A 26033-nucleotide genomic window follows, 5' to 3' on the forward strand; every position below is an offset into this window, starting at 1 on the left:
GCCACCCTGCTGAGCCCAGTCCGCCAAGACCCCACCGCAGCAGCGACGCTCGTCCGAGCCGCAAGTGAGATGCTGAACCAGGCCGCAGCCCCGCCAGGTGCGGCCCGTCAAGCCCCGATCACTGCAGCGACGCCCAGCTCCACCTGCACGGACCCCATTGAGGATGCGACGCCAATTCAGACCGCGGCTGCAATGCCCAGTCCGGCCCGCCAAGAACTGGCCGCAACAGCGACGCAGATCCAGGCCGCCGCCACGCCAGGCTCGGCCCGCACAGACCAGGCCGCCGCCATGCCAGGCGCGGCCCGCCAAGACCAGGCCGCCGCAGCGATGCCCTGCGCGGCCCGCCAAGAAAAGACTACATCACCATTTATCCCGGCCTGCAGGGCCAGAGCAGACACCGCTCCCCAGTCTAAGGAAGTCCCTACTAGGAAATCCCTGGTAGGTGAGGACCCCGCATACTGGCAGCTGAAGGCTGACCTGGAGGCCAAGTTCCCACAGGAGATGGTGGACCAGTACATGCTCCCTCCGCACACCCCTAAGGCAACCCCTGCGGCAACCACGCCGAAGAGTCCACCGCCTGGGCCAGCTGAGGAACACTCATCCCCAGCGCTGCCACGACCAGAGTGCAGCGAAGAACTAAGGGGGAGAGGAGGGCAAGAAGCTGAGGAGTTGCCCCCGGAGCCAGCAGCAGTGCTAGTCCCAGAGCCGGAGATGCTGCCATATTCCCGCTGGGACAAGGAAGACCTGACACCTCCTGCTGAAGAAGACCTGCCCAACCGCCCCACCTGGGAGCTTGTAAGCTGTACTTCGCAGAATCCAGCCCGCAAGACACGGCGCCGAGGCGGTAGTACAAAGTATTCTCCAACATCACAATCTCCTGAGCAGAAAGACGAAGTCACCGCCAGAGACCTAGAGGAGAAACGGTTCCTGAGAAGGTTCAAACCCCAGATCAGAGGACCCCTGCGTCGAGGAATTGTCGAAGATTTCAGCCTCAAATCAGGATACGGCTTTATAGTATCACCTGGTGTGAAGGAAGGGATTTTCGTCAATCGAAGGGATGTGAGAGCCCATTTGCCCAGAGGACACCCTGGAAGAAATTTGAAGATAGGAGACTCAGTGGAGTTCACTATGCATCAGGGAGAAAGAGGCTGGTATGCCCTAGATGTTGCACCATGTCCTAGAAGTCCTTGCAGAAGCCCTGCAGTCACAACAGAAGATGAAGACAGAGACACTGAAGAAGAGGAAAGAAAGGATCAAGAAACAGACGATAAAAGCACAGGAAGTAACAGATGCCCCAGCCCTACAGGCCCAAGCCCTGGTAAGGAGGAAACAGGAGCAAAGTTCACATAAAGCAAGAAGAAAGCATGCAGCAAGTTAAAGTTTTGAAAAGTTTGAAGTTTTGCAACGTTTACGTTTAAGTATGTGCCCACATAAACTTGTGTGAGAAAACCATAAACCTTAAGGCTATGAACTGGCTATAGCCACAAACTCTCGCAGTGTAAATAGTTACACCAGAGGCACCACTACCAGAGTCAGCCTGTTTAGGGGCTTGGCTCGTCTGCAACCAGGAGGAGCCCGTCCGTATATAGGGCCTTGGCTCACCTGCGACCAGAGAGCATGCCTGTTTATGGGGCCTGGCTCTCCACCACAAAGAGGGTACCTGGTCAGCACCAACTGTGGGGGCCGCCTCTACATCCTGCCAGAAGTGGCTGAAGGCGCGACTCCACCAGGCCAGGTATACCCTGAAACTACCAGACCAGGAAAGCCGCCTCAACATCCTGCCAGAAGTGGCTGAAGGCGCGGCCAACGTGAGAGGGTCTGGGTGGTTAACGGACTTGTGGGTGGAGGGTGGTGATGTATGATAGCTGGTGGTCTTAAAATGTTTTACCATGTTTTAATGTTTTATGCATTTTAAAATGTTGTCTTGCAGCCCGAGGACGTGCTGGTGATAACTAAGGGGGAATGTGGCGCCCCTGACCTGGTCAGGCGCCACTGAGTACTGCACCCATGCTGGGGACAGTACAACACAGGTAATCCAGAAGGCTGACCGGGGTGTGGTACACAGGCGCATAGTGATCAGGTCTCACACATGTACCTATGAGAGGACCCCTGGGGATCCCAGGAGGGGGAAAAGCCTTCACCTCCACTGGAATAGTGGAGGGGGCCAAAAGCCTCCATCTCCTCTCAAGGGGTGTGGTAAGAGAGTCTGGTTGCTAGGTGGCGTAGGCAGGCACAAAAGGGAAAAGAGAAGGAGGAGTAAACAGTCTGCAGCAGAGTGTGGAGGAGTGAGGAGCAGGGAAGTGGAGCTCAGACAGGAGCAGCAGTGAAGGTCCCAGATGTGAGCCGGTTCAGTGCAGAGTCCAGGGAGCTCGAGTGAGGAGCAGATCCCGTGGGCTGCTGTAGTCTGACAGCGTCCGCGCAGTGGCTACCGACGGGGGAGAACGGTCAACTAGGAGTGCTACCCGAAATCCATCTTCAGCTAGAGAGAGAGCAACGGAGTGGGAAGTAAGGAGACTGCTAGGGAGAACCAGGCCCAAACGGGCGGCAGATCCCGAAGCGGAGATAGATCCAGCTTTCTTTTGCTAAACCTGCCGGTGTGGGGCTCTCAAAGCCCACGCCACAACACCACAAAAGCCGCAGCCACGTAGCCACAGTTAGGGCCCATAGGTCACAGGAGGCAAGCAGCTGGAGTGGCCTGGTCCAGGCGACAAGCAAACGGCAAACGAAGGGGAGAGAGGCTGCAGCATCTTCCCTGGGTGACCCCCATAGGGACTCAAAGTCGGGGTTACCCCAAACCACCAAGGGCTAAGGAAGGTGAGTTAGTAGTCACCCTCACAAGTCAGCCTGAAGGACACCTGGTTCCCACTTGGTTCATCCCAGCTACGCCCGGGTCACTCACCCTGCCATCAACTGTGAGTAAAAACCCTGAAAGACATCCTGCCTGTGTTGAGTCATTCTGCGCCTTGTGGTACTACGCACCTACACAGGGCCCTGGGGCTTGCCTCACTCTCAGGAGGCTATTCCAACTAACTGCACTCACCATCAGCCCCAGGCGTCCCTTAACCTGCAGTGGCGGTCCCCCACTGACCGCAATACTGAGAGTGGCGTCACGACTACAAAGAAGGTTTCCTACCTGTGACCAGACAGATCCATCTACGTGGAGTCCCTGAAGGTAATGCACCGACACAGCGTTTGCGGGGCTCCACACCGCAAGGCACAGCGCTGCCCCCGCGTCCCTGCGCCCTCCAGGCCCTACACTTCACATCTCATCACCGGGCCCCGGGATCACCAACCCCTACCCACGGAGGGGCAACACAACACCTGGCTGCTCCGCATCACCATCCCCGGGACCCCCACACTGAGCAGCGGTGGTGCAATCACCACAACCGTGGGTGGCGTCACGAACTATAACAATCCCCACACCCAACAAACAACCCCCTTTCACTCACGGGCGAGGAGTGTCGCTCGAGACACCCCGGGATCCGGCCCACGGCTCGAGCCACCAGGAGCAACTGCCGGACCCGAGCAGAAGGGGTGAGCGCGGTGTGCTGACACCCTCCTCCCCGCCCGCGACAACTGATATACTGCATGAGGAGGCTGTATATAGAGGGGCCGATGAGGATTATTATATAGTATGGCTGAGAGGAGAGATATACTGCAGGATGCGGATGTATACAGAACTGAGAGGAGTGATATACTGCATGAGGAGGCTGTATATAGAGGGGCCGATGAAGATTATTATATAGTATGGCTGAGAGGAGAGATATACTGCAGAATGTGGCTGTATACAGGGACTGAGAGGAGTGATATACTGCATGAGGAGGCTGTATATAGAGGGGCGATGAGGATTATTATATAGCATGGCTGAGAGGAGAGATATACTGCAGGATGCGGCTGTATACAGGGACTGAGAGGAGAGATACACTCCAGGATGCGGCTGTATACAGGGACTGAGAGGAGAGATACACTGCAGGATGCGGCTGTATACAGGGACTGAGAGGAGAGATACACTGCAGGATGCGGCTGTATACAGGGACTGAGAGGAGAGATACACTGCAGGATGCTGCTGTATACAGGGGCTGAGAGGAGAGATACACTGCTGGATGCGGCTGTATACAGGGACTGAGAGGAGAGATACACTGCAGGATGCTTCTGTATACAGAGGCTGAGAGTAGAGATAGACTGCTGGATGCGGCTGTATACAGGAACTGAGAGGAGAGATATACTGCAGGATGCGGCTGTATACAGGAACTGAGAGGAGAGATATACTGCAGGATGCGGCTGTATACAGGGACTGAGAGGTGAGATACACTGCTGGATGCGGCTGTATACAGGGACAGAGAGGAGTGATATACTGCAGGAGGAGCTGTATATAGAGGGTCTGGGGAGTGATACACTGCAGGATGCGGCTGTATACAGAGGCTGAGAGTAGAGATAGACTGCTGGATGCGGCTGTATACAGGGACAGAGGAGTGATATACTGCAGGAGGAGCTGTATATAGAGGGTCTGGGGAGTGATCTACTGCAGGTGGTGTTGTAAATAGAGGTTGATGTGATATTATTAGTCGGATGTATGTTTTCACAATGATCGTGTGGGGTTTTATGACACACCAAAAACGCAGCTAAAAAAATTAGCAAAATCAGCTTTTTGGAAGCAGCAAAACTCACTTTCTGAAAGCAGGTTTTTTTACTGTCAAGAGAACAGGTAGCTGCAGAAAAACGTGAGAAGCAGTAACGTGTGAACATAGCCTGACAATGGGAAATGTCAGGATGAGCTCATGGGCCGCACTCAGAGGCAGCGGCTGTGGGCGGAGTCAGTGACAGGTTCATTGTGACGTCACGCTGGGCGGGGCGCTCGGCTCGGCTCCTGCTGCCTGTCACCGCCGGCTCATTCCTCCGCTGCCCTCACAGCCGGTGAGCGTTATCCCCGGCTCAGCGATGGCCGCCGGTCCCTGTGCCGTCCTGCCCCGCAGCCAGCCTGCCCCGCCGGAGCTCAGGCGTCCCTGTACGCAGCCAGGATACTGCTGAGACCTGCACGGAGCATGAGCTAACCCCCACACTGCCGGGACATGGGGGGCACCGGGGAGAGGAAGGGCTGCGGCACCCGGACATCTGCGGCTGCGGGCGTCTGCCTCCTGGCTGTAAGTACCGGCCGCCTCCATTGTGTGCCATCAGGCAGGGCCGGCCATCACACGCTGCAGCTGGTCCTCACCCATCACCTATAGCTGCCGATGCTGCAGAGCCTCTTTGTGGCGACTCTCCCTGCAGAGCTGTGTGGTACTGCGATTTGAATGAATGACATGGCTATTCTAAGAGGTTCTGCAGCAGTTTATTTGGCCCGTGAGACGTTCTGCAGAAGTGTATGAGGATTCCAAGAGGTTCTGCGGCAGGGTATGAGCATTCCAAGAGGTTCTGCGGCAGTGTATGGGAATCCCAAGAGGTTCTGCGGCAGTGTATGGGAATCCCAAGAGGTTCTGCAGCAGTGTATGAGAATTCCAAGAGGTTCTGCAGCAGTGTATGAGAATTCCAAGAGGTTCTGCAGCAGTGTATGAGAATTCCAAGAGGTTCTGCGGCAGTGTATGAGAATTCCAAGAGGTTCTGCGGCAGTGTATGGGAATCCCAAGAGGTTCTGCGGCAGTGTATGGGAATCCCAAGAGGTTCTGCGGCAGTGTATGGGAATCCCAAGAGGTTCTGCGGCAGTGTATGGGAATTCCAAGAGGTTCTGCGGCAGTGTATGGGAATTCCAAGAGGTTCTACGGCAGTGTATGGGAATTCCAAGAGGTTCTGCGGCAGTGTATGGGAATTCCCAGAGGTTCTGCGGCAGTGTATGGGAATTCCCAGAGGTTCTGCGGCAGTGTATGGGAATTCCAAGAGGTTCTACGGCAGTGTATGGGAATTCCAAGCGGTTCTGCGGCAGTGTATGGGAATTCCAAGCGGTTCTGCGGCAGTGTATGGGAATTCCAAGAGGTTCTGCGGCAGTGTATGGGAATTCCAAGAGGTTCTGCGGCAGTGTATGGGAATTCCAAGAGGTTCTGCGGCAGTGTATGGGAATTCCAAGAGGTTCTGCGGCAGTGTATGGGAATTCCAAGAGGTTCTGCGGCAGTGTATGGGAATTCCAAGAGGTTCTGCGGCAGTGTATGGGAATTCCAAGAGGTTCTGCGGCAGTGTATGGGAATTCCAAGAGGTTCTGCGGCAGTGTATGGGAATTCCAAGAGGTTCTGCGGCAGTGTATGGGAATTCCAAGAGGTTCTACGGCAGTGTATGGGAATTCCAAGAGGTTCTGCGGCAGTGTATTGGAATTCCAAGAGGTTCTGCGGCAGTGTATGGGAATTCCCAGAGGTTCTGCGGCAGTGTATGGGAATTCCCAGAGGTTCTGCGGCAGTGTATGGGAATTCCAAGAGGTTCTGCGGCAGTGTATGGGAATTCCAAGAGGTTCTGCGGCAGTGTATGGGAATTCCAAGAGGTTCTACGGCAGTGTATGGGAATTCCAAGAGGTTCTGCGGCAGTGTATGGGAATTCCAAGAGGTTCTGCGGCAGTGTATGGGAATTCCCAGAGGTTCTGCGGCAGTGTATGGGAATTCCCAGAGGTTCTGCGGCAGTGTATGGGAATTCCCAGAGGTTCTGCGGCAGTGTATGGGAATTCCAAGAGGTTCTGCGGCAGTGTATGGGAATTCCAAGAGGTTCTGCGGCAGTGTATGGGAATTCCAAGAGGTTCTGCGGCAGTGTATGGGAATTCCAAGAGGTTCTGCGGCAGTGTATGGGAATTCCAAGAGGTTCTGCGGCAGTGTATGGGAATTCCAAGAGGTTCTGCGGCAGTGTATGGGAATTCCAAGAGGTTCTGCGGCAGTGTATGGGAATTCCAAGAGGTTCTGCGGCAGTGTATGGGAATTCCAAGAGGTTCTGCGGCAGTGTATGGGAATTCCAAGAGGTTCTGCGGCAGTGTATGGGAATTCCAAGAGGTTCTGCGGCAGTGTATGGGAATTCCAAGAGGTTCTGCGGCAGTGTATGGGAATTCCAAGAGGTTCTGCGGCAGTGTATGGGAATTCCAAGAGGTTCTGCGGCAGTGTATGGGAATTCCAAGCGGTTCTGCGGCAGTGTATGGGAATTCCAAGCGGTTCTGCGGCAGTGTATGGGAATTCCAAGCGGTTCTGCGGCAGTGTATGGGAATTCCAAGCGGTTCTGCGGCAGTGTATGGGAATTCCAAGCGGTTCTGCGGCAGTGTATGGGAATTCCAAGCGGTTCTGCGGCAGTGTATGGGAATTCCAAGCGGTTCTGCGGCAGTGTATGGGAATTCCAAGCGGTTCTGCGGCAGTGTATGGGAATTCCAAGCGGTTCTGCGGCAGTGTATGGGAATTCCAAGAGGTTCTGCGGCAGTGTATGGGAATTCCAAGAGGTTCTGCGGCAGTGTATGGGAATTCCAAGAGGTTCTGCGGCAGTGTATGGGAATTCCAAGAGGTTCTGCGGCAGTGTATGGGAATTCCAAGAGGTTCTGCGGCAGTGTATGGGAATTCCAAGAGGTTCTGCGGCAGTGTATGGGAATTCCAAGAGGTTCTGCGGCAGTGTATGGGAATTCCAAGAGGTTCTGCGGCAGTGTATGGGAATTCCAAGAGGTTCTGCAGCAGTGGTGTGTGAGTGTTGATTTCTGACCATGTGGTCTTGAGGTAGGAGGCTCCAGGTGCCTCACAAGTTCTGTACTTTACGGTTCTCCTGTGTGTGCCCGATGGGCGCTGCAGACTGGTGGTCGTACTTTAATGTAATGGGCACCAGGATTCTTTACATCCAGAATATAATCCCTCTGTTACGGAGGATGCTTAAGGTGCGACTATGACAGGGGCGGGTATTGGCCAGTCAGAGGCCAGCTTTTATTTTTGGATACATATTGGCGCTAAAGTGACTGGTTGCTATGGGCAACACCAACAATGGGGCTGAGTTATGGATTGTGTAAAAGAACCTACTGTACCTTTGTTGTCCATAGCAACCAATCACTGCGAAGATATACGTTTTCGAAAACTCCTTGACAAATTAAAGCTGCACTGTGATTGGCTGCTCTGGGCAGTACATTTTTCAGCGTGCTATTGGACACCGGCAATGAGTCTTTATCAGACCGAACCGAAGGCTGAAGCCGGACAGCACCGCCGGTATCTGTGCAATCAGTCAGCACTAACTGGTACCGGAGCGGTGCTGTGTATGGGAAGAAATGGATGTACACAGTGACTGAGCAGAATACATAAAATACAGAATAGTGAGTGCAGCTCTGGGGTATAATACAGGGTGTAACTCAGGATCAGTAATGTAATGTATGTACACAGTGACTGCACCAGCAGAATAGTGAGTGCAGCTCTGGAGAATAACACAGGAGGTAACTCAGGATCAGTAATGTATGTACACAGTGACTGCACCAGCAGAATAGTGAGTGCAGCTCTGGAGTATAATACAGGAGGTAACTCAGGATCAGTAATGTATGTACACAGTGACTGCACCAGCAGAATAGTGAGTGCAGCTCTGGAGTATAATACAGGAGGTAACTCGGGATCAGTAATGTAATGTATGTACACAGTGACTTCACCAGCAGAATAGTGAGTGCAGCTCTGGAGTATAATACAGGAGGTAACTCAGGATCAGTAATGTATGTACACAGTGACTGCACCTTTTTATGTCGGTTAATCCTATAGATGTATTATGATCAGGCGTGGCTCTTCACTGTATTGCTCTCCCATGACACAGTGTGGCATAGAGTGGCCGCCATGTTGTTCTTCCCCGGTCATTATATAGTGATGTCATGTAGGAGCCGTTGTACACAGAACACTTGACGTCCCGGTCACCTTCCTTCATGTACGTTTCGTGCCTGCAAACTGCACAGAGTGCAGAATATTGTTTATGGCTTATTGTAATCCAATAACACCGGTGTAATCCCTATAGTGTCGGTGTGTATAATCCTCAGATCCGTCATGCAGAGCGTCTCCGGCCAGGATCTGGAGCCCCGAGCCCGGCTCTTACATTGCGTTTCTATACATAGGGGCACAGCGCTGTGCAGACACTGACACGCCGAGCTGCGCTTCTGCTTTCGTTGGTATTTTTGCTTTTAGGAGCCGGTCACTGGTGGTGGATGTTGGCGAGGACACATCTGCGTGACGTTTTGGGTCACATTAGGATCATTGTCAGGCGTACGCGCCCCCCACATGGCTCCTTAACCTTCCTTCTGGTTACTCTGTAAAGGGTCATTAATTTTATATATTTAACGTTGATATTTTTTATACTCTTGTGTTCTTGATGTGACCATAAACGCTCGGTCTCGCTGCCCGACGGCCATTTTTCTATTTTTACCGACTGTTTGTTGTGGAGGGGAATTGTGTGTTGCATTGCGCGGTGGTGCGGCTGCGCTGATTTATTGGGGTGTAAGATTAGGGCAACATCTCTGGTATATGGTACTGTCATACCACTTTAAGGCCCGTAGGAATCAACGTAAAAGGGGGCTTATGTAGTGTAGCTACATGTCAGGACGAGCAAGAGGTTAGTGGACCCACTGGGCTACAGCACACACAATACCTAGAGGGGCTTGACTACGGAACCACACCTGGTTTTCCCCAGAGCCTCTTAGGCTATGTGCCCACGCTGCGGAAAATGCGCGGATTTTGCCGCGGATTTCTCGTGGAAAAGCCGCGGATTTCCCGAAAATCTGCAGCAGCGGCACTTCCCAGCCATTTCTATGGCTTTTTGGAAATGCTGTGCCCATGCTGCGGATTTTTCTGCGGCGGATTTGGTGCGGATTTTGATCCTGAAAAATCTGCAACATGTCAATTATTGTTGCGGATTTTGAGCTGGATTTTGGCTTCAGAATTGAGGGAAAAAAAAAAAAAATCCGCACCAAAATACGCGGTAAATCCGCGGCAAATCCACACCTTTTGAAAAGGTGCGGATTTTGTGGGAAAGCCGCGGATTTTCATGCAGAAAAATCCACAGCAACATTCTACCGTGGACACATAGCCTTATGGTGAGGGTGTCGCACTGCAGGTGTGAGACCGGGTGCCACTCGGGAAGACTGATGCTGCGATGACTGGCCCCAGGGGTACGGACACACAGGCCGGTGCCCTGGATTCAGCTGGTATGGATGGATACAACACCGGCAGCCTTTCAGGATACTTACGGCAGCGGGTACAGTGGTAGCTGGCCGATGTGGATGGTTGTAGGAGCAGCAGATTAGAAGTTCACTGAAACACAAACGCAAATCAGCAGCAGTGACAGCAACACCGAAGACCTGAGGACTAGCAATTAACTAACTCATTGCCCAGGCACTTCCTAAAGGGGAAGGTGCCTTAAATACTGGGAACCTCTCTGCTGACCTGAGAGGCGCTTCCTAATAAAAGGGTCGTGGCCGCTTGCGCACCCTACAAGCATTCCCAGGAAGCTTGTGTGGTGCATGCAGGCCCCAGAAGATCGCAGCATGAACCAAGCACAAGACAGGCACTGCAGGGCAACCGGGCATTTGAGAGATCCATGTCCCTGCTGGGGGGGCAGGAGAAACACGGGGATGCCGATATGGGCGTTGGTGTCCTTTTTCTTACTATCCAAAATTTTTTTTAACTCTGGCCAAAAAAATATTGTTGACTTTGCAGAATAGACTGTGACATGCTGAGCAGAGACATCTCATTATCATTTGAGGGTGGGCAAGTTAAAATGATTCTCCAAGTAGAACCTAGATGTGACTTTATATTTCCCATGTTTAGCCACTAGATCTGGTGTCCTCTGTTCTGCTTTTGTTGCCTCTTTGGTTGCCGTAGTCGCCTTTACTTCAAAATGGCCACTGCGAAGGACTGGGGGGAGCACTGGGGAAAGCCCGAAGCACACCTCTATTTTTCCCTGCCGCCCATGACAGCACCACATGAGAGATAGGTTCCGCCCACATCAGGACAGGAAACCCACTGATAAAAAGGCGGTACCTCTCCTCCACATCAGTTTGGTTTCCTGTCCTGGTATGGACAACCCATTGCTGTCCCAGGTCCGACCCGGTGTGGAAGCCTGGTGATTACCTGAAGCCGGTGCTCGGGCCTGGATGCACCCCCCCTCGGTCTCAGACCTCTGCGGCGGTGAGGCGCGGGCCTGGAGCGGGAGCTCGGCCCGGCGTCGCTCCAGGGATGTGCGCACTCACGGCGGCCGCTGGAAGGCTTGTCCCTGCTGTGCAGCACGCTGGAGTGAACAGGACGCTCCCTGGTGACGTGCGCAATGCCGGCCGGATGTGACGCGATTTCCTGGTGACGTGCGCACTGCGACCAGGCAGTGACTGGTGTGCGCATGCGCACTTGGATCCAAGATGGCGGCGCCCATGTAACGAGACAAACTACTGTCCCTTAAGGTTTTTCTCCTCGTCGCGCTCACCTCGGCCAGGCGGGTGGGGGATCTCCAAGCCTTGTCTGTGGTTCACCCTTATACCCAGATTCTGGATGATAGGGTAGTGTTGCGAACTGATCCTTTCTACTTGCCCAAGGTTTCTACGCCTTTTCATAGGTCCCAGGAGATCGTGCTCCCTTCCCTCTGTGACCCCCCTCGGAACGAGACGGAGGCTAGGTTACACACTTTGGATGTCCGGAGGGCCTTAGTCACGTACCTAGATAGGACTAGGGAATGGAGGAAGTCTCAGGTCCTGTTTGTCACTTTTCAGGGGCAGTCCAAGGGGCGTGGGGCTTCTAAAGCTACCTTGGCCAGATGGGTCAGGGATGCCATCGGTTTGGCGTACTCGGCTAAAGACGCCACTCCTCCTCCGGGCATAAGGGCGCACTCCACTAGAGCGGTGTCTACGTCTTGGGCGGAGAGGGCGGATGCCTCTCTTGACCAGATCTGTCGGGCGGCTACTTGGTCGTCTCCTGGGACTTTCTTTCGGCACTATAGGCTGGACTTGTCCTCCACAACTGACCTTTCCTTTGGGAGACGGGTCTTACAAGCGGTGGTCCCTCCCTAAGGTGGTTGGTCTATATAAATCTCTCATGTGGTGCTGTCATGGGCGGCAGGGAAAAATCTTAATTACTCACCGGTAATGGGATTTTCAATAGCCCATGACAGCACCCTTAGTTCCCCCCCTATTCACTGGTTGTGGGCACCCTTCGGGGAGTGTTAGTGTTATTGGTGTTTTCCTTGGGTGGTGGTGTGATTAATCTGTTTATTGTGTTTTGTTGGTCCTCTCTGGCTCTGAAAACCTACTGATGTGGAGGAGAGGTACCGCCTTTTTATCAGTGGGTTTCCTGTCCTGATGTGGGCGGAACCTATCTCTCATGTGGTGCTGTCATGGGCTATTGAAAATCCCATTACCGGTGAGTAATTAAGATTTTCAACGTTGTAGGATAGACAAGCGACAATGGTGTTATTGCCATCCCTCTGCAGAAAAAAATCAGGGTAGGCTCAGATCACACTTTCTACAATGCCCCCCACAATCCCCCCCCCCCCCGTTGTCTCTGCAGTAAAGGCGAATAAGGCCACTGAAGAAACAAAGAGGCAACAACAGAACAGAAGGCAACGAGTCTGGTGACTAACCTTGGGAAATGAAGGTTTGAGTTGGAGGGTCACTTTACCTTGGCCAGCCTCCAATAATAATGAGATGACTCTGATCAATGTGTCACGGTCTATGCGGCAAAGTTTGGAGTATAGGTCAATAGGCCAGAAGGAAGCGGCGGTCACGATCTGGCCACGATTTCTTGATGGAACTTGAGTGATACCTCGGTTATAAGCATTGGCCCGGGCGTTCCTGTAGGAGTGTAATCTAATTAAAAGGAACGCTGTCCCCTTACGTCTGTCTTCCGTTTTTTGTTTTTTTTTCTTCTTTGCTTTTACTGAAGCCGCATAAGACAACCTTGTCTTGACATCTCTAATCTTGACGGTTTTTCCAGCGATCAATGAGCTGCAATTCATAAAATTGTTCATCTTATTGACATTGATTCTGAACTTGTCTCAATCACTCTGCGGATAATGGGCAGAAGGATCAGCCGAAACGAAGATCTGACGGACCGAGGACTATAGAGCCCTGACCCGGGACAATGGAGGATGGACAGGGGGTGCCACCTGGAATTGGGTGCAAGGATCGGTGTGTCTCCGCTCATGTTTCGAGGGTCGGGCATTAACGTGTACCTCCAAAAAGTATCAGGCATGAAAGAGATGTCTTACCTTCCAGGAGAGAGATGCTGTATTTTTCGTTTTATAAGAAGCGCTGGATTATATGATGCACCCCATATTTAGAGGAAAAAAAAAAATATTGGGTCCGTTTTATAACCCGGTGGTGTCTTACCGGGGAGGGGGCGGCGGTGGCAGCAGCCGGGGTCACAGGAGGCAGGGGCGGTGCTGGAGTACGGCGATGCTGCGGGTGGTGCAGAGGGAGGCCGAAGATACTCACTGCTGTGCAGCTCTGCTCTGTGCGGCATGGTCCTGTCTGAAGATATCGATGGTGCAGGTGTAAAAAAAATGGCGTCCGGAGTCGGTGCGTGCGCAGATGAGAGCTTCAGCCAAGAGCTCCACCTGTGCATGCACCGACTCTGGGCACCATTATTTGAATTCCTCATTGCTGACATTTTAAGAATGGACCGTGCCTCACCACCCACAGCTGCCCCGGCACAGAGCAGCCCCTGCGCCCACAGTCCCGGGACAAAGCAGCGCCACACAGAGCAGCCCTGCGCCCACAGTCCCGGGACAAAGCAGCGCCACACAGAGCAGCCCTGCGCCAACAGTCCCGGGACAAAGCAGCGCCACACAGAGCAGCCCTGCGCCCACAGTCCCGGGACAAAGCAGCGCCACACAAAGCAGCGCTGCGCCAACAGTCCCGGGACAAAGCAGCGCCACACAGAGCAGCCCTGCGCCCACAGTCCCGGGGCAAAGCAGCGCCACACAGAGCAGCCCTGCGCCCACAGTCCCGGGACAAAGCAGCGCCACACAGAGCAGTGCTGCGGCCACAGTCCCGGCACAGAGCAGCGCCGCGCCCACAGTCTCGGCACAGAGCAGCACCACACAGAGCAGTGCTGCGCCAACAGTCCCAGGACAGAGCAGTGCCCGCAGCACACCGCATAGCATTACCCCTGCCTCCAGTGACCCCTCTCCCCTACCCCCAGTACGCTGCATTCATGCTTTCAGATGCACCCCTCAGTTTTCCTCCAAAATTTTTGGGAAGAAAAGTGCGTCTTATAATCCGAAAAATACAGTAATTCACATGTCCTTAAGACTTCACACATTTCTTAGAGGACCTGTCACTTGCTTTAAATTTGTCATTTTTGTCTAGTGCCGCTGTTCTCCTGAATCTGGTGACAGTTTTTCATTTCTATCCCTGAGATGTGCCCTTCCCATCTCAGTATATAAATCTAGTCTTATTAGCCAAGTGGGTGTGGCTCTAAACTCTTCTCAGTGAGCGACTCCGCCCACAAGGCAAACAAGACTGCATTTTCAATTAAGAAAAGAGGCGGACAGAACGGGAATGGAGAGGAGCAGAAAACAAAGGCCTTTTTATGGTGACCGGTCTTCTATGACACGGTGGTGAGCACGTGCTGATCATTATAGGGGATTGTGTGGGCGTCCAGAAAAAGAACAAGTCAACCACTGTGGCTTCCGAAAATTGGAGGTCGGCCGCCCATAACATATAAGCGGCTTCCACTTTTTGCATGTGATTTTAACATTGAATGAAATATATATATATATATATATATATATATATATATATATATATATATATATATATATATAATTTTTTTATATATATTATATATCTATATTTTATATATTTAATGTGTATTATATATATATATATATATAATTATATAAAATATGGTTTGTTATAAGGTTATGTTGCCCCAGTTTAGGACTGAATGATCGGGCAACATGAAAGGGTTTTACCATAATCTGCACATAGCACCCGTCCTGTCCACACGATAACCGATACCCACAACGTGGTTCACAGAATCCCCTGATATGTGTTGTAAAAACGATCCACTTGCAATTTACGGCCGTTCTTAAGATATTAACATTGGTCTTTTGTTTACAGCTGGTTGTCTTGGAGACCGACCACCAATGCTAGAAAATAGAACATGGGCAGTGCTAATCAGCTGTTTTTCTATTGAGCTTGTAAGCGCTGTTTTGCTGCTGTCGCCTCTTAATCCTGGCCAGGTTTGGTGGTGTTTACACACTAGATAGTAACAGTGGTCAGTCTCCTAGGCAACAATCTGTAAACAAGTGTTAATAAGCATTAAATTGCACCGATAATTTGATCTGATAATGGAGGATGTGGAATTCACCGACTATAAGCTGCGGCGACCACCACCGGCTCTTATATACAGCATTATAACATCTAATATATAAAGCTGTGTGTGTGTGTGTGTGTGTGTGTGTGCGCCCACTAAAGGAATCCGCACTGTCGCATTTACAATCACGAAATTTTGTACAGTTGCCTCATGTGACCCAGGGACCGTCGTAGACTGTTTTGACAGGAAAATTTAACCCCACGCTTTACAGTTACTCTCCAATTAAATATCTGCCTCCATTAGAGTGAATGGAGCCTGGAACTACAGGTCTTTAATAGCAGCTGTGATTGGTTGCTATAGGAACAAAGGAAAATGTTAGTATAAGAAGCTTATGTGTGCGGTAATAAGATGTCGGTGGGGAGCCGGATAGCAAGAGACAGACAGGGTAAGACAGCGATAGAGACAGAGAGACAGACTGGGAAAGAGACACAGAGAGGGAAAAGAGATGGACAAAGACACACTGAAAAAGACAGGAACAGAGACTGGGAGACAGAAGGGGAAAGAAGCAGAGAGAGATAGAAACAGGCAGACCTGGAAAGAGACAGACAGGGAAAGAGACAGTTACTATCCCGGGCAACGCCGGGTACTACAGCTAGTACTGTATATAAGAGCCCAGGCCGCTGTGTAGAATCAATAAATCACTTTATAATACTCACCTAAGGGGTCGGTGCAGTGCAGATGGGTCAGATGGGTGTCTCCGTTCTCCAGTACCAGCGCCTCCTCTTTCGGCCATCTTTGTCCTCCTTCTTCTGAAGCCTGGTTGCCTGACGCTTCCTACGTCATGCACACTTTCTGGCATTGAGGTCCCGCGCAGGTGCACTACAATACTTGATCTGCCCCGATCAGGGCAGATCAAAGTGCGCCTGCACAAGACCCCAGTGTCAGCTAGTGTGGATGACGTAGGACGCACCATACACCCAAGCTTCAGAAGGAGGAGGACAAAGATGGCCAAAAGAGGAGGCATCGGTACCGGAGAACGGAGACACTCACCTGACCAGTCTCCACAGCACCGCCCCTCAGGTGAGTATTATAAAGTGTTTTTTACGTTCTACACAGCGGCCTGGGCTTGTATATACAGTGTTAGATTGTTGTATATAAGAGCCCGGTGGTGGTGGCCGCAGCTTATAGTTATCAAATCTGGTGACAGGTTCCCTTTAAGCAGGAACAGACATATCGGTGGTGCAATCTGTGCAGTCTCACGGGGGCCAAAGCGATAAGGGGGCCACTTCTGCCTCCAAAGCAGGTGGCATTGTGCCTTATGATGGGCTTCCATGTTCGGTATTGCACCTCGGAGATTTCGCCGTATCCTTCATTATTTATAGCAGTTGTGTGCGATGTGTGGATGTTGCTGTCGGGACAGGAATTGCTCTGCCGTGGCATTTCCCAGCAGTAGCCGGATGCCGCTGACACTAGCCCTGTGCCCGTCTGTGCCGGGTGGATGCCGCTGGCACTAGCCCTGTGCCCGTCTGTGCCGGGTGGATGCCGCTGACACTAGCCCTGTGCCCGTCTGTGCCGGGTGGATGCCGCTGACACTAGCCCTGTGCCCGTCTGTGCCGGGTGGATGCCGCTGACACTAGCCCTGTGCCCGTCTGTGCCGGGTGGATGCCGCTGACACTAGCCCTGTGCCCGTCTGTGCCGGGTGGATGCCGCTGACACTAGCCCTGTGCCCGTCTGTGCCGGGTGGATGCCGCTGACACTAGCCCTGTGCCCGTCTGTGCCGGGTGGATGCCGCTGACACTAGCCCTGTGCCCGTCTGTGCCGGGTGGATGCCGCTGACACTAGCCCTGTGCCCGTCTGTGCCGGGTGGATGCCGCTGACACTAGCCCTGTGCCCGTCTGTGCCGGGTGGATGCCGCTGACACTAGCCCTGTGCCCCGTCTGTGCCGGGTGGATGCCGCTGACACTAGCCCTGTGCCCGTCTGTGCCGGGTGGATGCCGCTGACACTAGCCCTGTGCCCGTCTGTGCCGGGTGAGCTGGATGAGTCACGTCGGCATTTTACGCTTGTTTTCTTGGCGGTGATACCCGGCTTCCGCAGTGATCCGTGTCACGCATTCCTGTTTGGTGACAATGGAGTGTGTTATGATGTGGATTATTCCCGGCCCCCGCAGACTTGTGGACCGGCTCGTCATTCAGCACGGACCGTCCAGTGCTCAAGAGAGAAAAAATCGGAGGAGGATCTGCAGGATGTGACATTGAGGCGCTCCAAAAAGTTACGGTCACACTAGGCCCGATGAGCTGTCAATAGAGGGATGGCAAATAGTGTATGGCTCCCATAGATGTGAATGGAGGGGCTCCTGCGTGTGCTTCCGCTCCTTGCACAGCGGCCCCATACTACACAATTTGATTTGTCATACATTTTTGTTATGGGAATATCCATTAAAGTAATCTCTGACATGTCCGTCTGTTTTAGTGAATGGCCCCAGTGTGATAACATTGTTGGAAATCTGCATTGTACTGCTCCTCTGTTATTCTTACTGGAAATGCATAAATGTACAGAATGTCATACTGTGTAGAGACACATGTATTATAACACCTACAGCTATACAGTAGATAGCACAGGATCCAGCATTCACAATAGATGATGTCACAACTCACCTACTGTACAATTACACACACACACATATATATTAGTACAGACCAAAAGTTTGGACACACCTTCTCATTCAATGAGTTTTTCTTTATTTTCATGACTATGAAAATTGTAGATTCACATTTGAAGGCATCAAAACTATGAATTATCACATGTGGAATGAAATACTTAACAAATAGTGTGAAACAACTGAAAATATGTCTTATATTCTAGGTTCTTCAAAGTAGCCACCTTTTGCTTTGATTACTGAGGTAGTCACCCGGAAATGGTTTTCACTTCACAGGTGTGCCCTGTCAGGTTTAATAAGTGGGATTTCTTGCCTTATAAAGGGGGTTGGGACCATCAGTTGTGTTGTGAATAGACTGTTAGCTATTTTTTTCTTGCCATAATACAAATTCTAAGTAAAGAAAAACAAGTGGCCATCATTTACTTTAAGAAATGAAGGTCAGTCAGTCCGAAAAATTGGGAAAACTTTGAAAGTGTCCCCAAGTGCAGTGGCAAAAACCATCAAATGCTACAAAGGAACTGGCTCACATGAGGACCGCCCCAGGAAAGGAAGACCAAGAGTCACCTCTGCTGCAGAGGATAAGTTTATCGGAGTCACCAGCCTCAGAAATCGAAGGTTAATAGCAGCTCAGATTAGAGACCAGGTCAATGCCACACAGAGTTCTAGCAGCAGACACATCTGTAGAACAACTGTTAAGAGGAGACTTTGTGCAGCAGGCCTTCATGGTAAAATAGCTGCTAGGAAACCATTGCTAAGGACAGGCAACAAGCAGAAGAGACTTGTTTGGGCTAAAGAACACAAGGAATGGACATTAGACCAGTGGAAATCTGTGCTTTGGTCTGATGAGTCCAAATTTGAGATCTTTGGATCCAACCACCGTGTCTTTGTAGAAAAGGTGAACGGATGGACTCTACATGGCTGGTTCCCACCGTGAAGCATGGAGGAGGAGGTGTGATTGTGTGGGCGTGTTTTGCTGGTGACACTGTTGGGGATTTATTCAAAATTGAAGGCATACTGAACCAGCATGGCTACCACAGCATCTTGCAGCGGTGTGCTATTCCATCCGGTTTGCGTTTCGTTGGACCATCATTTATTTTTCAACAGGACAATGACCCCAAACACACCTCCAGGCTGTGTAAGGGCTATTTGACTAAGAAGGAGAGTGATGCGGTGCTATGCCAGATGACCTGGCCTCCACAGTCACCAGACCTGAACCTAATCGAGATGGTTTGGGGTGAGCTGGACCGCAGAGTGAAGGCAAAAGGGCCAACAAGTGCTAAGCATCTCTGGGAACTCCTTCAAGACTGTTGGAAGACCATTTCCAGTGACTACCTCTTGAAGCTCATCAAGAGAATGCCAAGAGTGTGCAAAGCAGTAATCAAAGCAAAAGGTGGCTACTTTGAAGAACCTAGAATCTAAGACATATTTTCAGTTGTTTCACACTTTTTTGTTAAGTATTTCATTCCACATGTGTTAATTCATAGTTTCATAGTTTTGATGGAGTGGTTATTCCTGTAACTGAGGTTCCTATGAATGCCCTAGCTAAAGTAAAAACTTGAACCTGAAGAAAATGCGTCATGTGCCCTGTGAAGATCTGAAGTCGTGGGTTATTAGTCACCTAATCAGGTTAATGATGCAACAATTTTTATTCCTTCCGTACACTCTTACAGCAACCATAGTCCTTCTACTCCTTCAGATGATGGATATCATGACTGTAGCACGTGTAGCCAGCCCCAACTGGTAGTAATAGTCCTTATGATAGCTCCTCAAATCCAGATGACTGATATCCAGACCTTAACATGTGTATCCAGTCCATTCATGGGTAAGAGGATCTGGCCGCAGCAACAAATCCTCACCCCTCCACATCACAAACTCCCTTAAACATTTGTTTCATGTAACTCCAAGTATGAAGGAGATCAGTCTCCAGCCAGTCTGCAGGATTGTGTGTCAGGGAGACCCCCTTCAGATTGGAACAATAGATGCACAATGAATGCAACTTCAGGCTAATTACATTAGAGTTCAAGGAGGCAAACTAATATGTCACGCTTACAACCCCTTCCCTCTTCCATTTGTGTACAGACAAGCAAGCACATCTCTAATAAAAAAAATAAAAATGCAGCAACTAGATCGACGTAGCCAGGACTCCATGCTGGTCTGTAGTTCGTGTCCCACTCCTCACATGCCCCCAAACGCATGTTAATAGAAAAAAAAATATGTAATAAATTAGAATCAAGAATCAAGGGGAAGGGGGGAGGAAGGTCCTAAAGGGATAATATGAAGAGTGCAACAATACCTGACGAGTGATCATTCGCACGACGAACCTACAAATGTGGAAGTCAATGGCGCCAAATGCCCCCTTTTTTTTTAATTTTACAAATTTAATGGAACTCATGATGGATCAACGAAGAGCAAGGGTAGAGAGCTGTTAAAAGAGAATGTGAGACAATTGGATCTGGAAGCCCCTTTTACCCTCAGACTTCAAATATTGGGGACCAGATGATGCATCCAGCAGTACGAACTGTGGCCCCCAACTGTGGCTGGTGCTACAAATGATGGGCAGGGGCAGTATTTCCAGGAAAGAAGCATAAATCGGCGCTCTGAAGGCCTCTTACCACAAAGCTCTTTTACCCAATTGGATCGGAAAACCCTTTTTACCCCCCCACTTCAAATATTGGAGACCCGATGATGCATCCAGCTTTGGAAAGTACTAACTGTGGCCCCCAACTGTGGCTGGTGCTACAAATGATGGGCAGGGGCAGTATTTCCAGGAAAGAAGCATAAATCGACGCTCTGAAGGCCTCTTACTAGATAACACTCATTTACCCAATTGACTTTGCCCGTACTTGCAGCTTTATCTCCCTTCTATATTATTGATGCTCCTGACTGGGTGAAAGATGACGTTACCATTCTGCTGGGTAATGACTGAGATACAGTTACAGCTCCTTGTTAGTGCCTAACCCTTGCCGTGCTGGAAGATGTTACAAGCAGATCTCTAGGAGGCTTATTTCAACACCCCCACCCCCCTCCCCCCCCCGAAAAAAAAACAAAAAAAAAAGGGAAGTCAGTCAGCAGGTAGTGGCATAATGATCTGAACTGAAAGGGACTGGGGACTTGTAATGCCCATTGGTCAACATATTTATACATTTCCAGGAGGAATAACAGAGGAACAACACAACAGTGTTCTAACCATTACTATGTTGGAAGGTCAGCACAGATTTTCATATTCTGGGTTTGCAAGGAGTAGTTTATGCTTCCGGATGCAGTGATGACTGTTTGGATGCAGCACGGGCGGCACGGTGGCTCAGTGGTTAGCACTGCAGTCTTGCAGCGCTGGGGTCCTGGGTTCGAATCCCACCAAGGACAACATCTGCAAGTTGTTTGTATGTTCTCCCCGTGTTTGTGTGGGTTTCCTCCCACAATTCAAAAATATACTGATAGGGACTTTAGATTGTGAGCCCCAATGGGGACAGTGTTCCTGATGTATGTAAAGCGCTGCGGGATATGTTAGCGCTATCTATATATATAATTGCCTTATTCTGTCTGTCTGTCTGTCTGTCTGTCTGTCTGTCTGTCATGCTCCGAAATTGTGTCCTTACGGTGACACAAAGCTGATTGGCCGCTGGGCTCGCCATGGCCCCGCCCCCCCACACGGATTGGCCTCTCTCCCCGGCTCTCTGCAGGCCCCGCCCCCCTCACGCAATGCACCCTCGCTCTGGCCCAACTGACACGGAGCCGCGACTCCCAGGTGAGTACACACACACGCATCAGATCACACTCACTCTCACACTCACTCACACACACCTCACACATCACAACATGCTGGGATATCGCTTGCTTCTACACCGGCTCCGTCAGGATCCCGGCAGCGCCAGACATAACCTTGCGATGCTGGGATCTTGACGGAGGCCGTGAAAGCTGGTAACCATTATAAACATCGGGTAACTAAGGTCCCTTAGTTACCCGATGTGTATCATAGTTACCAGTGTACACCGGCTCACACTCACACACACATCACACACACATCACATCGCATCCACACATCAAGGTCCTGCAGCGGCGGAAAATACAGACACATAACAGCACACACATAACAGCACACACATACACACAAATCAGATCACACTCACACATCACATCGCATCCACATACTCACAACATCCTGGGATATCGCTTGCTTCTCGGCGGCGGTACTGTGCTGTTAGCTTCCAGGACCTGCGGGAGGATCACATGGCCAGAAGCATGTGATACCTCCGGATGTTGTGAGTATAAGCGCGTATGTGCGATATCGTCAGTGTCTGGGTGTGTGTGAGTGGATGCGATCGGGTGTGTGTGAGTGGATGCGATCGGGTGTGTGTGAGTGGATGCGATCGGGTGTGTGAGTGTCGGCAGAGGAGCACGGCGTGCTGGAGGAGGCTGGGAGCAGAGAGGCTGATCATGGGGAAGGCTGGGAGGAGAGAGGCTGATGCTGGGGGAGGCTGGGAGGGGGAGGCTGGGACGAGGGAGGCTGATGCTGGTGGAGGCTGATGCTTGGGGAGGCTGATGCTGGGGGAGACTGGGAGGGGAAGGCTGATGCTGAGGGAGGCTGGGAGGAAGGAGGCTGGGAGGAGAGAGGATGATCCTGGGGAAGGCTGGGAACGGGAGGCTGATGCTGAGGGAGGCTGGAAGGAGAGAGGCTGATGCTGGTGGAGGCTGATGCTTGGGGAGGCTGATGCTGGGGGAGACTGGGAGCGGAAGGCTGATGCTGAGGGAGGCTGGGAGGGGGAGGCTGGGAGGAAGGAGGCTGGGAGGAGAGAGGCTGATCCTGGGGAAGGCTGGGAAGGGGAGGCTGATGCTGGGGGAGGCTGGAAGGAGAGAGGCTGATGCATGGGGAGGCTGATGCTGGGGGAGACTGGGAGCGGAAGGCTGATGCTGAGGGAGGCTGGGAGGGGGAGGCTGGGAGGAAGGGGGCTGGGAGGAGAGAGGCTGATCCTGGGGAAGGCTGGGAAGGGGAGGCTGATGCTGAGGGAAGCTGGAAGGAGAGAGGCTGATGCTGGGGGAGGCTGGAAGGAGAGAGGCTGAGGCTGGGAGGAGAGAGGCTGTTGCTGGGGAAGGCTGATGCTGAGGGAGGCTGGGAGGGGAAAGCTGATGCTGGGGAAGGCTGGGAGGACGGAGGCTGGGAGGAGAGAGGCTGATCCTGGGGAAGGCTGGGAGAGGGAGGCTGATGCTGGAGGAGGCTGGAAGGAGAGAGGCTGATGCTGGTGGAGGCTGATGCTGGGGGAGGCTGGAAGGAGAGAGGCTGATGCTGGTGGAGGCTGATGCTTGGGGAGGCTGGGAGAGGGAGGCTGATGCTGAGGGAGGCTGGGAGGAGGGAGGCTGGGAGAGGTAGGCTGAGAGAAGAGAGGCTGATGCACACACACACACACACACACACACACACACACACACACACACACACACACACACACACACACACACACACACACACACACACGCGCGCGCACTGCACAACACACCACACACACACACACACACTGGGAACCACAAACAACTGCCCTACACAGACACCCACACATACAGACAACGCTGCACACACACAACACCCAACACACAAACACCGCGGCACACACAAATATACGCACATACCGCACAACACACACATTGCACAAAACATACCTCCCCCCAAAACACACCACACACACACAAACCGCGCAACACACACACACAACGCTACAGACACACAGCGCTCCACAAACAACGCAACACACGCAACACACATACAACACCGCTCTCACCCCCCGCCACACCCAGACAACACCCAGAACATGTATAGCGCCCTACACAAACACTTGGTAACTACACACAACAACATCTCTATATATATATATATATATATATATATATATATATATATATATATATATATATATATATATATATATATAAACAAAAATCATACATGAACTACACAATACGTAAATTCTAGAATACCCGATGCGTAGAATCGGGCCACCTTCTAGTATAACAATAAAGATTTTATTTTTTTTTTTTTTTGTCACTTTTTGCGATATCAAATGTTGCGCCAAATTTTAGATGAACGTAGCGCAAATTCAAAGATGCTTTATAAGTTGGCTTCTGTTTGTTTTTATGGTCGGAACATTTTAAGCCTATCAACAAATTCCTGAGGATTTCCCGTGCCCACTGTATGGGGTGATGGTTACACACCCATGTATGTTATTGGCTTGGAGTGGTGCCGCAGAAATAGATCCCCTTTGGTAAAACTGGTAGGGTGGGGGGGGGGGGGGGGGGTGTGGAGGTTGTCAGGAGCTCTGCGAGCCCCCTACCTGCCGGTGTACCTGGCACCTTTTCTACTTAGTTTCCCACCTGCTCTTGACATTACGTCTGTCCCATTACTCAGAAGAGGCACTGAGAGTAATCTGAGGATCACAGGGCTTCAGTCTGGCAGCCACGGACAACTAATGTGGCCACTGGACCAGGGCCGTGCCAATCAAATTTTTCTTTTTATGTCTTTTATTTTTTTTCTGTCCCCTTTCTCTTTTTTTTTTTTTTTTCTGTCCCCTTTTCTTTTTTTTTTCATTGTCCCCTTTGATTTTTTTTTTGTGTCCCCTTTGATTTTTTTTTTTGTGTCCCCTTTCTGTTTTTTTTTTTGCTGTGTCCCCTTTCTATTTTTTTTTGCTGTGTCCCCTTTCTATTTTTTTTTTGCTGTGTCCTCGTTCTATTTTTTTTCTGTCCCCTTTCTATTTTTTTTGTCCCCTTTCTATTTTTTTTGTGTCCCCTTTCTATTTTTTTTCTGTGTCCCCTTTCTCTCTTTTTTTTTTTTCTGTCCCCTTTTCTTTTTTTTCTTTGTCCCCTTTGATTTTTTTTTCTGTCCCCTTTTCTTTTTTTTCTTTGTCCCCTTTCTATTTTTTTGTGTCCCCTTTCTATTTTTTTTGTGTCCCCTTTCTATTTTTTTTCTGTGTCCCCTTTCTATTTTTTTGTCCCCTTTCTATTTTTTTGTCCCCTTTCTATTTTTTTGTCCCCTTTCTATTTTTTTGTCCCCTTTCTATTTTTTTGTCCCCTTTCTATTTTTTTGTCCCCTTTCTATTTTTTGTCCCCTTTCTATTTTTTGTCCCCTTTCTATTTTTTGTCCCCTTTCTCTTTTTTTTCTGTGTCCCCTTTCTCTTTTTTTTCTGTGTCCCCTTTCTCTTTTTTTTCTGTCCCCTTTCTCTTTTTTTTTGTGTCCCCTTTCTCTTTTTTTTTTTTTGTGTCCCCTTTCTCTTTTTTTTTTCTGTCCCCCTTTCTCTTTTTTTTTCTGTCCCCCTTTCTCTTTTTTTTTCTGTCCCCCTTTCTCTTTTTTTTCTGTGTCCCCTTTCTCTTTTTATTTCTTTCTTTCTTCATTCTCCTTTTATCTCCCTTTTTACCAATATGCATTCTCATACAGCCGGGGCCACTTTTCCCAGACTTTTGCAGTGACACATGAGCAAAAATATTTGCATTACTGTTTGTGGTCAGGTGGAATTAGGAACCATGAGTCGCGCTCATGACTGACACAGGGACGAGGTGACGACATTGGTCTGGAGTGTGTGAAAATGCTGATCTGTGTTTCCTCCCCAGCGGTTTTTGCTCTAGTATCGGCTTTCAGACACTCCCCGATGTACTACGACTCTCATGATCCCGGACTACACTGCCCCCCCCCCACCCCCTTCATCCTTCACTTTCACATGTTCTGGACTTCATGCAGAGTCTGTGCCAAAATTTCCATCCCATTTGCCTCCTATGCATGCATTATAAACCCTCTGCTCTGAAAAACTCTAGCCATTTGTTTAACACTTTTCTGTGGGAACAGGGAAGCGTAGACTTGGCTCCGTCACTGACTAATCCTAGTGGGGGACCAATGGCAAATTTAGCGTGTGAGCCCCAGACTGCTGCTGCCAATCATGTAGTGATTATGTACCAGATTTGCAATATCTGTGTGTGAACATGGTTTGATTACACTGAGGGCAGGATGTGTCTCTGATGGGTTCCCCTTTAATAGTCTCGCCCTGCTATGTTCCAAATTGGAATAATCTTGAACCTGTCGGCACCTTTACATATGGATGTAGGATCTGGCTGTGTAGGCGCTTGTCCGTCAGTAAAAATAGTTTTCTTTTTTTTGTTAAGAACTCATTCTCTCATATGTATAAATACATGTGTGGTC

General features: G+C 50.6%; 1 protein-coding gene across 1 annotated transcript in view; it reads left to right on the forward strand.

Annotated features, from left to right (window-relative positions):
- The first annotated feature begins 4869 nt into the window (after positions 1–4869).
- TNFRSF21 (TNF receptor superfamily member 21) overlaps positions 4870–26033 on the forward strand; it is a 61329-nt gene continuing 40165 nt past the window's right edge. Inside the window, 1 exon segment of the mRNA XM_075341608.1 lies at positions 4870–5141. Coding sequence (XP_075197723.1) covers positions 5070–5141 — 72 coding nt within the window. The 5' untranslated portion in view covers positions 4870–5069.

The sequence above is a fragment of the Anomaloglossus baeobatrachus genome, chromosome 3, assembly GCF_048569485.1.
Source record: "Anomaloglossus baeobatrachus isolate aAnoBae1 chromosome 3, aAnoBae1.hap1, whole genome shotgun sequence".
Lineage (NCBI taxonomy): Eukaryota > Metazoa > Chordata > Amphibia > Anura > Aromobatidae > Anomaloglossus > Anomaloglossus baeobatrachus.